Here is a 16,294-nt window from a genome sequence, read left to right as displayed (position 1 = left end):
CTGTTTTACACCTGGTAGTGTAAATATGGGCTTCCCTGGTGGCTCAGTGGTAAAGAATCCTACTGGCCAGTGCAGGGGACTTGGGTTCTATCCCTGGGTCGGGAAGATGCCCTGGAGAAGGCAATGGCAACCCACTCCTGTACGCCTGCCTGGGAAATCCCATGGCCAGAGGAGCCTGGTGGGCCCCAGTCCGTGGGGTCACGAAGAGTGGACAGGACTGAGCGCTGCCGCCCAGCACTGGTGTGCACATGTCGCTGCTTCTCTCAGTTTGTCCCACCCCTGCCTCCCCCGCTGTGTCCCCACGTCTGTTCTCTACATCTTCATCTGTAATTAATTCACTTACTCCGTGGACGTCCTTGGTTGGCTCTTCTGCTCCTGGATGCTCAACTGCAGAGCCTTTGAGAGCTCCTTGACCCTGACAAACCCTCACGACTTCTCCTAGTTCCCAGTTCCTACAGAGTTCTTCCCTTGCAGCTCAGTCGGTAAAGAGTCTGCCTGCAATGCAGGAGACCCAGGTTCGATTTCTGGGTCAGGAAGATCCCCTGGAGAAGGAAATGGCAACCCACTCCGGTATTCTTGCCTGGAAAATCCCATGGACAGAGGAGCCTGGCGGGCTACAATCCATGAGGTCCCAAGAATCGGACACGACTTAGAGACTAAACCACCACCACCATGTTCCTACCAAACACCTCTGTAAGGGGTTCACACTGCCCTCTGGTGGTGGGGCAGCACCGTACCATCGCCTGTAGAAGTCCAGAGTGCCTACTGGGTTCAGAGTCTATTCTGAGAGAGTAGGATTCCTCTTCTACATGTTCTGCTTTGCCTGGATTCCCCAAAGAGCTCAGAACCAGGGCTACGGGAGTCCAGGTAAAACTGCTTTGAGGAACTGGAAATTGAGATGGTGTTGATATCAGGCATGGCTGCCCAAATAAACAGGGTCATGGTCCAGACTCTGAAATAGCCAGGTCTGCCCTTGGGTTCCGGCTGGGGAAATTTAGGTTGGTATCAGCACTTGTAGGTGTCACGCTTCCCTGTGTTGAGACTAGTCCTCTGTTTTACTTCTGAGGGGTTTTGCCTCTCACGCTGAGATATTCCTACCCCCTGGATGTGAGGATGTGCTGGAACACCTCTGGCTTTTCCTGCTGGTAAGCACTAATGTGGCACTTTCCATGTAGCTCAGTGGTAAAGATTCTGCTGCAATACTGGAGACTCGGGTTCGATCCCTGGGTCAGGAAGATCCCCTGGAGAAGGGAAGGGCTACCCACTCCAGTACTCTTGCCTGGAAAATCCCATGGACAGAGGAGCCTGGCGGGCTACAATCCATGAGGTCCCAAGAATCGGACACGACTTAGAGACTAAACCACCACCACCATGTTCCTACCAAACACCTCTGTAAGGGGTTCACACTGCCCTCTGGTGGTGGGGCAGCACCGTACCATCGCCTGTAGAAGTCCAGAGTGCCTACTGGGTTCAGAGTCTATTCTGAGAGAGTAGGATTCCTCTTCTACATGTTCTGCTTTGCCTGGATTCTCCAAAGAGCTCAGAACCAGGGCTACGGGAGTCCAGGGAAAACTGCTTTGAGGAACTGGAAATTGAGATGGTGTTGATATCAGGCATGGCTGCCCAAATAAACAGGGTCATGGTCCAGACTCTGAAATAGCCAGGTCTGCCCTTAGTTCCGGCTGGGAAAATTTAGGTTGGTATCAGCACTTGTAGGTGTCACGCTTCCCTGTGTTGAGACTAGTCCTCTGTTTTACTTCTGAGGGGTTTTGCCTCTCACGCTGAGATATTCCTACCCCCTGGATGTGAGGATGTGCTGGAACACCTCTGGCTTTTCCTGCTGGTAAGCACTAATGTGGCACTTTCCATGTAGCTCAGTGGTAAAGATTCTGCTGCAATACTGGAGACTCGGGTTCGATCCCTGGGTCAGGAAGATCCCCTGGAGAAGGGAAGGGCTACCCACTCCAGTACTCTTGCCTGTAAAATCCCATGGACAGAGGAGCCTGGCGGGCTACAGTCCGTGGGGTCACAAGAGTCAGACACAACTTAGAGCCAAAACAATAACAAAGTACTAACATGTGCCTGTGAACCTGAAGCCCCTTTCACTGGCCGCCAGAACCCACCTGCTTGTGGGCAGAGATACCAGGCTCCCATGCTCCCCAGGGCACTTTCATGGACCCATGAATCAGCTCAGAACCTAGTCACAGGGTCAGCTGACCCATCCCCTCCTTCCGCATCTTGACCACCAGGCACAGTTACAGCCTTGGATCTGAATGTCGCAACTGTGGTGCCTGGATGCTCTGCCTGGGGCTGTGGAGCCTGGAGAACCATTGTTGTGCTTGAAACTAGAAACCTCGCTGTTGCCCTTGTGAAGGAAGGATGTTTCTGCCTCCATCCATCCCCTACAGAGTTTATTCTGTCAAACTGTCACTCCACATTAAACAAACACTGCCGAGGGCAGCCTGACAGATGAGTTCTGCTATCAGCTGAGACTCTGGACGTGCACCCGCCCCTTTGCACTGCTCTTCAGGTCCTGTGTCCAGGTCTGGGTCACTGGCCTCATTGCTGAGTTCCTGCTTGTGGCCTCGTGCTGTCTTTTGGAAAACTGGCCTCCGTGTGACATCCGGATGATGGAGGAGAGAGCTCCTGCAGGGCCTCCTCAGCCTCTCTGTGCATGATCAGGCACCAGTGGCTGCTCATGGGGAGAAGCGCCTCCAGTGCCAGCCGTGTCCTAGCCCTGGCTTCATCCAGTTGGCGTGCCCGTTGGCACTCGGCCTGAGGAGTCCAGGCTGGCAGGACTTCACTGAATGGTACTCCCTTTTCTAGATGGTTCCTGAGATGCAATGGCCCCTTGAGACCAGGGGAGAACTGTGTAAGACCACGGCTTCTTGGATTTCATGATCTCAAGTGTCACCCCGCAGTGCTAAAGTGACAGTATATGTGCTTTTCCTTTTTGCCCAGGGACGATAACAGAAGGGAGAGCTGGGATTCCTGTAGCCCTCACACTCAATTGCATGCAGAAAGATGGGAATGGAGTGGGAGCATCTTTAGGAGGAAAGAGAAACAGTCAGGGTCCTCACAGCTTGGGGGAGTGAAGAAGAGGGTCCATTGCACCCAGCAGGACTGACCAGGCCAGCCGGAAGCAGACCCCACAGCTACATGTGAGATGTGAGCTTGCTCAGCCGGGTCTGGCTCAGCAGAAGTTTGGAAAGCAGCTAAGAAAGGCACTCAGCCCAGTCTACTCTCTCAAGAGCAGGGGTTCTTGACCCGGAAACCATGCCTGCCCAGCTCCTAAGAATGACTTTTCCAGGGTTGAATTTCTGGAATCAGCTGGAGGGGACACTATATTTTTATATATAATTCCTCCAGTCACTCTGTAAAGTTTTCTTTATTCAACTTTTGAAGCTGTAGCTCTTCTCAGCTTCAGAGGATCATTTAAGAGTCATTTATTACCTCCTGCAGCCATGAAATTAAAAGATGCTTGCTCTTTGGAAGAAAAGCTATGACAAACCTAGACAGTGTATTAAAATATAGAGACATCACTTTGCTGACAAAGGTTCAAATAGTCAAAGCTATGGTTTTTCTAGTAGTCACATACAGATGGGAAAGGTGTACCATAAAGAAGGCTGAGCACCAAAGAACTGATGCTTTCCAACTGTGGTTCTGGAGAAGACTGTTGAGAGTCCCTTGGACAGCAAGGAGATCAAATCAGTCAATCCTAAAGGAAATCAACCCTGAATATTCATTAGAAGGATTGATGCTGAAACTCCAATACTTTGGCCACCTGATGCAAAAACTCATTGGAAAAGCCCCTGAAGCTGGGAAAGATTGAGGACAAGAGGGGAAGGGGGTGACAGAGGATGTGACTGTTGGATGGCATCATTGACTCAATGGACATGAGTTTAAGCAAATTCTGGGAGATAGTGAAGGCTTCCCTGGTGGCTTAGATGGTAAAGCATCTGCGTGCAATGTGGAAGACCCAAGTTCGATCTCTGGGTCTAGAAGATCCCCTGGAGAAGGAAATGGCAACCCACTCTAGTACTCTTGCCTGGAAAATTCCATGGACTGAAGAACCTGGTAAGCTACAGTTCATGGGGTCGCAAAGAGTCGGATGTGACTGAGCGACTTCAGTTTTCACTTTTTCACTCAGCGAAGGACGGGGAAGCCTGGTGTGCTGCAGTCCATGGGGCCAGAAAGAGTCAGGCATGATTGAGGCACTGAACGACAGCCACAACCACAGCCACCTCCTGTGTCACAGCTTGAGGTGACCTGGATTCCCAGCAGCTCTGGCCAGTAGGGAATGGGGCCATGTTGGACCAGGACGAGAGAACTAGCCTGGGTACAGGGCCAGAAGAAGTCCCCAGGGAGACACAGGTCACACTGTCTGCAGGGATGTCACAGACGCTGATTTCATTAAGAGTTTTTATTTATTCGCCTATGCACACCAAATCGAGCCTGTGGCCCCTGCAGTAGAAGCGCAGTCTTAACCACTGGACCACCACAGAAGCCCCACACTAAGAGTTTTTATTGTTTAAGGAGATGGGGGCAAAAACTTGGTGGGCCTGTGCAGTGGGAGAACAGAAGGAGGATGGATCTGAGGCTCCAGCGCAGAAGGACTGGGGGAAGATATGGACCACTAAGCCTAGCAGAATAAATCAAACCCCACTCTTTCAAGTAGGAAAGAGAACAGCAACAAAAGGAAGTTAAAGGGATAGATGGTCCCAGGGATAGGGGTCTTGGTTGTCATGGCAACTGAACTGATAGTGGCTGAAACTTTCAACCTGAGAGAAATGACTCTTGAGTGGTTTTCTTTTTTCCCCAATAATAGAGCAATCCAGAGCCATGATGGAACAGAGTGAGAGAGATCTGATTCAGCTAATCAGTGCCAGAATGAAGGAGAAGGTCGCAAATGGATTCAGGGTAATTTAGAGCACAGCAGTCCTGCCTACTGGCAAACCAGTGGGGAGAAGGGTCTTTTACCATAACGCATGGAGACTGTGCTGCAAAGAGAAACCTTTAGTACTCCACGCAGAAGGAGTTGGAAATCCAAAGCCATCATTATCTCTAGAATCCATCATGCTCTCCAGGAAGGGCACCAGAAGTCCTTATGGCCATACTTGTCATCTTCCTTTCCAACTATAAAAGGAGCTCTGTTTCATTACATGCTTTTCTCTAGGTACCCAAACTGCTTACACCCCTCTCTGGATGATAGGTGAAGTCGATCCATTTCACAGTTCACACTATTGTGGAAACAGTGGGAAATCAGAGCCAAAGGGATCTCGATGCTACCTAAATGGGAAGTTGCAAGATCCTGTTGAAGAGTTTTCAACTTGCTATGGGAACAGGGATGGGGGCTCTGATGATGGTGTTACTCGATTTTTATTTGTCAGCTTGTGCTGCCTAACAGAATCTCACAGACTGAGTAGTTGAAACTGCAGCCATTTATTTCTCACAGTTCTGGAAAATTTGGGTGGAGCAGATCAGAGCAATCTAGTAATTTGCACTGATTTCCTATTTTTGTCGTGAGGGAAGAAAACCACTATGACAAGAAGAGTTTTTAGCCTTTGAGGCTTTGTTAATAGATAGCAATTAGCAAAATGAAAGTGTTAAAAGATCATTAAGTTTAAAATATTGACTACAGAATCGCAATTAAGTTAGTATATTTAAGTCTCATACTAAGTGCCTAAGAAGAATGTTTTTGTGAAATTCTTTTTTAATGATAAATAGGGAGGACCAAGCAAGCGTAAAAGATGTTCTTGACAGTAAGCCCAGAACAAATGGATCAGAAAGATGTAATGGAGCTGAAAATAGAACCACATGTGTATACAGAACCAGGCAAGACCAACAATAAGAATATCACACTGAGTACCATCCTGTCAAAAATAACTAAACATATAATTACAGAGATAAAGGGGGAATTTCATACATGTTCACACACTAGAAATATAATTCTGACTGAAATCAGACAGTAGAGTTGCAGAACAAAATGCTCAAAGACAGTGGAACAAAGTCTAAATCAATTTTGAAGGTGAGAAACTGTGATAAAATATATATTGTAGCACGATATGTTGTTAGTTAATGGAAACAACAGAAGACATTCTGAGATATGCGAAGACACAGAAAACATAACAGCCACATGCCCTTCTTTTAAAGTTACTTAAAAACAAACTTCAGTCAACAGAAAGATGTATGAAAAAACGAAGTATGGAGATGCCACGGCAAGATAAGACCAGATAGGAAACTCGAACAGTAAGAACAGAAAACATTACTGTTGTTTTCAAAAATCACTGCAGATGGTGACTGCACCCATGAAATTAAAAGACACTTGCTCCTTGGAAGAAAAAATATGACAAACCTAGACAGTGTATTAAAATACAGAGACATCATTTTGCTGACAAAGCTTCATAGAGTCAAAGCTATGATTTTTCCAGTAGTCATGTATGTATGTGAGAGTTGGACCGTAAAGAAGGATGAGCGCTGAAGAATAGAAGCTTTCAAATTGTGGTGCTGGAGAAGACTCTTAAAAGTCCCTTGGACAGAAAGGAGATCAAATTAGTTAATCCTAAAGGAAATCAACCCTGAATATTCGTTGAAAGGACTGATGCTGAAGTTGAAGCTCCAGTACTTTGGCCACCTGATGTGAAGAGCTGACTCACTGGAAAAAACCCTGCTGCTGGGAAAGACTGAGGGCAGGAGGAGAATGGGGTGACAGAGGATGGATGGTTGGATGGCATCACCAACTCAATGGACATGAGTTTGAGCAAACTCTGGGAGAAAATGAAGGACAGGGAAGCCTGGTGTGCTGCAGTCCACGGGGTTAAAAAGAGTTGGACACGACTCAGTGACTGAACAACTACAGGGTAACTCTAACTCTGACTGTGGCAATATGCAAAAATGTGCAGACCTATCTCATTTATAAATACAAATGCAAAATCCTAAAAAATACCCTGTGCAATGGTATATTAAATACATAACAGAAACAAAAATTCCACACAAATTTAGAATTCAACTTAGTTTTTTTTCATAGTGTTATGAGTATAGAAAATCTGAAAATATTGTTGTTGTAGTTTAGATTTGAGAAAATGAGTAAACATACTGTGGGAGAAGACAGGCACAAATACTGCCTGTAGGAAGACATGGGAGAAGCCTGTGGTATTGGATAGGGATTCAGTTCAGTTCAGTTCAGTTCAGTCACTCAGTCATGTCCGACTCTCCGCGACCCCATGAATCACAGCACACCAGGCCTCCCTGTCCATCACCAACTCCCGGAGTTCACTCAAACTCATGTCCACAGAGTCGGTGATGCCATCAAGCCATCTCATTCTCCATCGTCCCCTTCTCCTCCCGCCCCCAACCTTTCCCAGCATCAGAGTCTTTTCCAGTGAGTCAACTCGTCGCATGAGGTGGCCAAAGTATTGCAGCTTCAGCTTTAGCATCAGTCCCTCCAATGAACATCCAGGATTGATCTCTCTTAGAATGGACTGGTTGGATCTCCTTGCAGTATAAGGGACTCTCAAGAGTCTTCTCCAACACCACAGTTGAAAAGCATCGATTCTTCGGCGATCAGCCTTCTTCACAGTCCAACTCTCACATCCATACATGACCACGGGAAAAACCATTGCCTTGACTAGACGGACCTTGGTTGGCAAAGTAATGTCTCTGCTTTTTAATATACTATCTAGGTTGGTCATAACTTTCCTTCCAAGGAACAAGCGTCTTTTAATTTCATGGCTGCAATCAGCATCTGCAGTGATTTTGGAGCCCCAAAAAATAAAATCTGACACTGTTTCCACTGTTTTTCCATCTATTTCCCATGAAGTGATGGGACCAGATGCCATGATCTTTGTTTTCTGAATGTTGAGCTTCAAGCCAACCTTTTCACTCTCCTCTTTCACTTTCATCAAGAGGCTTTTGAGTTCCTCTTCACTTTCTGCCATAAGGGTGGTGTCATCTGCATATCTGAGGTTATTGATATTTAGAGGGATATAATATTTATAAATCATGGGATTATCAAGGAATGTTCTCTGTCCTGCCAACATGTACCTGATTGGATTTCTGAATTACTATGGACCAGTGACTGGTACATCCTATCCATTTCCCCCTGTTTGAATGCAAGTGTCTACAACCTGTGTCATCATTATATTTGGAAAGTGGGGGAGACTAACTGTCCTTTAGTTCACAGGTTTTCGGTTCCACAGAAGATGTACCTCCAGGGCTGCACCCAATGAACCACACCTAAGGAACTTATCTGATTTGAACCTGATTTAGATGATGAGGTCCTGGACTTTGTTCCAGTCCTGCAAGGAGTGAGACTTATTGGGATGGGGTCGGGGGGTGAATGTCCTTTGCATGTGGGAAGGATGTTAATTGCTGTGGTCAGAGGGTAGACTATGGTAGGGTGTTTCTGAAGACAGTGGCAACATTTCTTGCCAAATGACATTCCCTTTGAAACATGGCTTTGCCATTCATCCTATCAAGAGGTACAGCCCATTTCCCCTCCTTTTGAATTTGGTCTGGTGATTTGCTTGCACTGACAGTATGTGGCAGAAGTAACACTGTACAAGCATGAAAGGGCTTGGTCAATACCATGTGGAACAAAGATAAGGCATCCACATGGACGTCTTCCTACATTTCTGGCTCACAGACAAGTGAACAATAAGATGACTACTCCTTGAAGCCACTAAACTTTGGGGTCATTTGTTACATAGCAATAGGTAGCTAATATGCCATCAAAGAGTCCTGGGGTCATTTCAAAACAACTCAGGAGCCAACGTGAAGAGACTCTCACTCACTGATAAGCAATTTGAGCAGCAATAAAGATATTAACTGCAATGGTTTGGGACACATTAAATGTTTAAATCCATGAGCTCAAGATACTTTATAGAAAAAAAAAAAATCCCTCCGTGTCTATCTTTAGAGGCTATTAGGGAAACAAGTCACTAACTTGAACGTTTCAAATAAAGAATCCAGAATCTATCCTTTATTTCCTATACAAACTGTGCTTCAAAGCAGCCAAATATTACTGAAGGGAGTCCTTTTCAGAAGAATTCTAACCAATAAATGTAGAAGGAAGAGAGTGCTCGTGTGCTCAGTCATGTCCAGCTCTTTGCAACCCTTTGGAGTATAGCCTGCCATTGTCCATTGGATTTTTCAGCAAGAATACTGGAGTGGGTTGCCATTTCCTCCTCTAGGGGATCTTCCTGACCCCGGGATCGAACCCACATAGAAGGAGTAACAGAATCTAAATATCATCAATTTGCAAACCCTATTGAAATAAGTTTAGGCAATAAGCATCAGTGGCTTCTAAAATCATTAGGGGACAGGGTGATGTGTAACAGATGGGTCAAGCTGATAACACCTGAACCTGCTGTAAGATCTTAATATTACATATTAATACACAGACCCCCTGGGATTTAAAGGCAAATGCAGTTTTGAGAAAGTGAAGCCAAGTCTTTGCCCAGAAACCACACACAGGAGCAGCCAGACACAACCAGCCTTCCGACTGCGTCTGCCAAGGTGCCATGGTGGGGAGGTGGATGTTGAATTCTGTATGTCCTCCACGTTTGGGCGCTGAACTTCCATCCTTGGAAGTGAGACTCTGAAGGCTTTCTTTGGGTGCCCTTTCCTGGACCCTCTGCCTGTTTGAGGGGAAGGGGTAAGGCTTCGGTCCCCATCCCACTCACCAGCTGCTCCTCTGGGTGCATGGACCTCGCCTGAACCTCAGATTCCTGGAGACCCTGCTGGTTTCCTGAAGACTCCTTCATCCTGCAGAAGGTGGAACTCCATGGGCTCCTGCAGGGCTGGGCATAAATGAGCTAGGTGGAAACAGCCACCGTTTTCCTTTTCCTGATGGATGCAGCCAGGGAAGGAAGGGACCACCTCCCGGGGTCTCCAAGACTCCCAAGGTGGAGGGGATTGGGGGTTGGGGGATAGGGGGGTGAGAGTGGAGTGCTGGAAGGGGTCCCATGGAGAGAACGACAAAGCAGTCTGAGTGTGGAGGGCGGTGTCAGAGTGACAGGTGGGTTCTCCTTTCCTCCTCTGCCCTCCCAGGAACACAAGGAGCTCTGGGCACCCAGCTGGAGTATCAGAAAGTGGGTCTTAACCCCCTGGGTGACTGAGGCTCCATCAGCCTGTTGAGACTGTGGGGAAATCGGAGAAGCAGGCCATGTTTCCTGCCTTTTCTGAGAAATCACAGAGCACAAATGGTGTTTTTCCGCCCTTTGGACAGGAGTCTGGGTTACGAAACCGGGAAAGGACAACTCCCAGGGGCAGGGGCAGTGTGGGGGTCAGCGTGACTCAGCCACAGACTCAGAGGCACTGATGCCACAGGGAACACAGGCTGCGGGCCGATGGGGCTACGCGGGGCCCCCGGGGCAGAGCCCAGGATGCCCAGATGCTCCCTGGCCGGCGGCTCTTCATAAGAGGTGGAGCCCGGGCGAGGCGCCAACTCCGGGCGGGGCTGCGTCTCACTAACCTCTCAGCCTCCGAGGGTGGGATGTGACAGGCCTCATGAAAGAATCGCGGGCAAGTGTCACAGCGGAGCAGCCAGCCCCCTTTACAGCACACCTCACATTCCTTGGAGTCTTCCTGCTAGAAGGGGATTGGTACCTGAGACAGGTTGTCCCCCCTTCCCGGGCCTGGGCCAGAGATGCTCTCAGCCGCTGCGCGCAGGCCCAGGTAAGCTCGTGGGCAACTCCGAGAACAGTCCCTGAGGTCATGCTGACACACAGGGGGACGCACACAAAGACACAGAACTGTTGTGTCACTGGGTTGTTTGGCTGGGGGCGGGATGTGTGCTGAGGATCCACCGGGGTCTTTCTCGTGGCCATAAAATGTAACCTAGTAAATTCTACAGTTGACTTATGTGAGAGGCATGATCCTTACAGTTGGATAAAGAGTCACTTGGTGCTGGGCAAGACTGAAGGCAAAAGGAGGAGGAGAAGCGGTGCCAAAGAGCCCCACTGTGATCCTTTCCCCAGAGACGGATGGTGGGTGGTCAGGAAATTGACCACCAGGAGCTGGAGCAAAGGCTCAAAGCAACTGAGAATCAGTTACAACCAAGGAAAGACCCTGCCCCCACCCACCACTGTCCCTAACACAAATATGAGCAGCCTGACCAAAGGCGTCAGGGACGGGAACATTTAGTCCACTGGCAAAACTAGCCACTCAGCCAAAAGGAAACGTCTTCCTGATCTGGGATGGTGTTCATCTCTCTTAGCTGGGAGGCTTCCTGAGCACCCTCTCCACTTCCTAAGCCCCAAGGCCTCCTAAGAAGTGCTCCCTAACCCTGAAGGTCAAAGAATCTTTCTGGCCATCCCCTCCTGAACTTGCCTCTCTCTGTCTTTAAGGTTGACATCTGACAGCCATTCTTGCCTCAATGACACCTGGCCTGCGCTGGTCCAGAGCGTAGATGCCAGTGCAGACCTACCTGCTCCTCCTGATGGGGAACCTGGTTGGGCCTAGAACCCTGATACCCCTGCCCCCTACCTCCGTGTTCTGGAGAGAAAGTTTCCAGCACAAGTGATACGGCAGGGAAATGACGGAGAAAGGACACACATACCCACGGTCACACTCTAATAAAGAATCTGACTCTGGTTTTTATATTTGATGACTGGTAGTTTCTCTAACCCACCCCTCCCTCTTCCCTTCTTGGCACATCTGGGCAAGGTGCTCAGAAAACCTCATGGGCTCCCTCTCTCGGCCACAGTGAGAAGTTCAAATTGGACAGACCTCGCCCCAGCAAGGGAACCCTCACTTTGGCCACACGAAGTGAAGTGAAGTGAATGTCATTCAGTCGCGTCCGACTGTTTGCAACCCCATGGACTATACAGTCCATGGAATTCTCCAAGCCAGAATACTGGAGTGCGTAGCCTTTCCCTTCTCCAGGGGGTCTTCCCAACCCAGGAGTTGAACCAAGGTCTCCTGCATTGCAGGCAGACTCTTTACCAACTGAGCTATCAGGGAAGCCCATGGCCACATCCCTAACCGTAATAAACCTTGGGCCATACCCTTTCTTGGGGTGGCACTAGTGGTAAAGAACCCTTCTGCCACTGCAGGAGACTTAAGAGACTCAGGTTCGATCCCTGGGTTGGAAAGATCCCCTGGAGAAGGAAATGGCAACCCACTCCAGTATTCTTGCCTGGGAAATCTCATGGACAGAGGGAACCTTGCAGCCTACAGTCCATATGGTCTTCCAGAGCTGGACATGACTGAAGTGACATAGCACACATACCCTTACTTCACTCCACTTTCGGACCAGCTTGGGTGCCTTGCCTTGCCTCTCCCCAGAAAGCCTCTGTATATGAGCAATAAATATTTTATTCTCTCTTGGCACATGTGTTGCATCATTGGTTTCAACATCTGAACCCAGTTTTCGGTGCAGGGCTGAGCTCACTTACCTGTGGGCAACCACAAGACAGTTGGGTTGGCAAGCAGGCGACTGGGTGACCATTCCAACCTAGGGGTCTCTCTTTGGATTGCTAACTGGCTCAGGTCCCCGTTGACTTATGCTTGAAGTTATGTTGTTCTCTTCTGGGCACTGAGGTTGCCATCATCCATCAGGAGGCACCATCCATTCTTTCCAAGTTTAAGAACAGGCCAGATTGGACATTTAAATGGACAAAAAGTAGAGATAATCACTCTTGCTCTAAACAGATCTTATATGGGCTTTCCTAGTGGCTAAGTGGTAAAGAATCCACTTGCCAGTGCAGGAGACTCGGGTTTGATCCCTGGGTTGAGAAGGTCCCCTGGAGAAGGAAATGGCAACCCACTCCAGTATTCTTGCCTGGGAAATCCCATGGACAGAGGGAACCTGGAGGGGTAGAGTCCATGGAGTCGCAAAAGAGTTGGACACAACTTAGGGACTAAATAACAACACAACAACATGATACATGCCTATTCTTGAAGGCCCTGCTTTAATTTCTACTGAGTCCTATTAACTATTTTAACAGAGTGGAAGGTCTATGGGCTCCATTATGTAAAACTGATTGTGTCAAAGATTTAATTTTATTTTACTCCATCATTTGTTAGCTCAAAGCATCCATGCCCACTACAGGGTAGTTTTGAGCAGTGGGTGCTATGCCCCTGGGGCGTTTAGTTTTGATGAGGTGAGGTATACCTATTTGTCCTCTGTTTTATGTTTGGCAAGTCCCCTGAAAGGAGAGTAGGTACCCTGTTTAAATTTAATGGGATGCAATTACTCACAAAGGACCCCCACGATATAGCCAATATTAATGCCTTCACTGATGCCATCCACTTAGCAACCGGCAAATGCTTTACATTCACAGATTTGGCTCATATGTTCTGTTCAGTGCCTATCTCAACAGCATCTCAGCTGGAGTTGGCCTTCACCTTTGCAGGCATACAACACACCTTTACCTGGCTATCCTGGGGTACCTTGACAGCTTTGCTATCACACACAGTATCTGCAGACAAGGTCGGAGCTGCAGCCGACTTCCCGGAACAAAGGCATGACACCGCATAGATGTGATGCTTCTCATTTGACATATTCAGAATATACAACTACAGAAAGGAACTCAGGAGAAAGGAAGGGCCATCGCCCCACATATAGAACAAGGCCCTACCTGCTCAGCAAATTCCTAGCCACCGTTTGGTCAGTTGAGGGCTGCTCTATTCCTGACACTGTCAAGAAACAATGACTGACCCTCTTAAAACTCAATCCTACAACAACTGCCCAACATTTTAAAACCTTTTGAGCTCTGAAAGTAACACCATCCTCATGTACAGATTTTACTTATACTTATTTAAACTGTTGGTTGCAAATCAGCCCCCTTGAATGGGGTTGTTGTTGCTGTTCAGTCACCCAGTCATGACTTTGCAACCCCATGGACCGCAGCATGCCAGGTTTCTCTGTCCTCCACTATCTCTGGAAATTTGCTCAAACTCATGTCCATTGAGTCAGCGATGCTATCTAACCATCTTGCTATCTAACCTGAATGGGGACTCCTGAACAAAAAATTCTAAGATTTGTTCAAAAAGTTAAAGAAAAAAAAAGCAAAAAGCAGAAGCTGTCAGTTCCACCCTATCTGCCATTTACAGAGCAACTGTGGTCTGCGTACTGGGCCCTTCCAGTGGTGGAGATTCTCACGGGCCTGGAGTCCCCGATTCTCTGCACCAGCTGCCCAGGTTGCCTTGGGGTCCTGGGAGCAGCACCCTGCAGGCCAGCCACAAAGCAAACCTTTGCAGTATTGGGTTGGCCAAAAAGTCCACTCGGGGTTTTCCATACAATGTTATGGAAAAATCCAAATGCGCTTTTTGGCCAACCCAATACCAGCATCAGATCTCTTGCTGGTACACAGAAACAGAGCAAGGTGCTAGCAAAGACTTGTTATACTGCAGAGCGACAGTGGTGTGTTAGGGGAAGGGCCTGCATTGGTCCATTTGTGATCAGAATTAAACTTGGTTTTCTTTACTTCACTGTGACTCGTGATGGGGTGGGAGTTGGGGGGGACTGAAAGGTCAAGTGTGCCCCTGGCTGTCATTTGCTGACATGTAGCATTATGAGTTGGAGAAGGCAATGGCAAGCCACTCTAGTGCTCTTGCCTAGAAAATCCCATGGATGGAGGAGCCTGGTAGGCTGCAGTCCACGGGGTCGCTAAGGATCGGACACGACTGAGTGACTTCACTTTCACTTTTCACTTTCACACATTGGAGAAGGAAATGGCAACCCACTCCAGTGTTCTTGCCTGGAGAATCCCAGGGACGGGGGAGCCTGGTGGGCTTCCGTCTATGGGGTCACACAGAGTCGGACATGACTGAAGTGACTCAGCAGCAGCAGCAGCATTATGAGTAAGAAGGAGCTATAATACCGGGGCCATTAATTAATGATCTGGATTTTAAAAATCTTTATTTCTTTCTGGTTACAAGAGTAACAAATGATCATTATAAAATTTTCACCTGTATATAAATATATAACATGGACGGCAAATGTCCTTTGTCATCCTATCCCAGAATAACTGACTCTTCCAGACATTTTTTCAGTCATAGCCCTACACATTCACATAAACAAAACTGTGCTCCTTCTGTACATGTTATTACCAGTTTAAGCTTCCTGAATCTTTCCTGACCTTAACACCCTTAGTGACTATAGGATGAATATATACTTGCAAAACATGCATTTTTAAAAACCATCATTCTGTCGATTATCAGTTTATTTTAGAGTACTGATGGACATCTATATTCTTTTTTTTTTTTTTGGCTATTACAAGGAACCTCCCTAAACATATTAAGGTATTTCAAATCAGCATGGAAGAGATGATTTATGTAATAAACAGTTTTGGGGGACCATTGTCTTATCAACTTTGAGTGAATCCAGCCAAGGGTCAGGTTAACCTCCTGGACAAGATGGAAGAGGCATCACTGCATCTATTGGAGGTCCGTGTCTAATGAGAAGCCCATGAACGGGACTTGAGACTGGAAGACCTATCTCTGTAAGTAAAGGCACCTGGGGAGGAGTAGTGGGTGCAGCCAATGAATGAATGCCGTCGGGAGGCTCTGCAGAGACGAAGCTCAGTTCAAACACATTGTTCCATTCTGCTGTTACCAATAAGGAGCATGTCGAAGTTAGGAATACTTGGAGTTCAATCGAGGATGATCTTCTTTCTTTCACTTCTTACTATTTGTCTATTCTTGTCTATTTCAACACCGTATTTACTTTTCAAACTAGAGCACTCTATTTCTGACACATTTGGTTGCTGATCATCCAAATATACAAATCTTTTTTGTAGAACACATGCTAGTGTCCTAATCTTCATTTAAAAGAGTTATCTGCTTCCCTGTCTTAAGTTAACTATAAACATAAAGGCAGCATGTACAAGCACCAGTGTGCTAAAGCAGTCGTCAGGAAACCGCAGTGCTGAAATGGGAAGCTGACTCGGGCCTGGGAAGGTCGAGGATACCCAGGCAAGCCGTGGCACATGGAAAGTCTGCAACATGGTGGCTGAGAATGTGGTAGGAATTCACCTGCTATTTACCTCTTTCTTGAGATGTTTTCTTGAAGGACAGAGCAAAATTCCTTTCTGCAAGAGAGGACAGGTCAGTGAATGGGACTGTTCTGAAGGCCTTTCTTTTGTAAATATCCAAGTCCCCACTTGTGAATGAATATTTGTACATGGGCAGCCTACTGGGTCTCCAACCCAAGAGAGCAGGAAGAATAACTAGCTCCCTCCTCCCATTGGCTCTCCTTCTGGACATTATTTATTCTCTGTCACTCAAACCCAAGACCTGTTCTTCTCTCTCTGTGCTCTCCTACCCACTCCCTTCCCGTTTCCTCTCT

General features: G+C 47.5%; 1 protein-coding gene across 7 annotated transcripts in view; it reads right to left on the bottom strand.

The window, feature by feature from the left end:
• Positions 1-9,661: 9,661 nt before the first annotated feature.
• LOC129537711 (sp110 nuclear body protein) overlaps positions 9,662-16,294 on the bottom strand; it is a 41,215-nt gene continuing 34,582 nt past the window's right edge. For 2 of the 7 annotated variants that reach the window (XM_088845022.1, XM_088845031.1), the window contains 2 exons: positions 15,993-16,037; positions 9,684-9,792 (listed from right to left, as the gene is read on the bottom strand). In XM_088845022.1, coding sequence (XP_088701148.1) covers positions 9,721-9,792; positions 15,993-16,037 — 117 coding nt within the window. In that variant the 3' untranslated portion in view covers positions 9,684-9,720. Of the gene's footprint in view, positions 9,793-14,849; positions 16,038-16,294 lie in introns of those variants that run through there. The other 5 variants (XM_088845030.1, XM_088845028.1, XM_088845014.1 and 2 more) reach the window with 5 other exon arrangements.

This window comes from Moschus berezovskii, chromosome 2 (genome assembly GCF_049115385.1).
Source record: "Moschus berezovskii isolate FMDL1 chromosome 2, NW_MosBer_1.0, whole genome shotgun sequence".
Classification (NCBI taxonomy): Eukaryota; Metazoa; Chordata; class Mammalia; order Artiodactyla; family Moschidae; genus Moschus; species Moschus berezovskii.
This window is presented reverse-complemented; position numbering and strand designations above follow the sequence as displayed.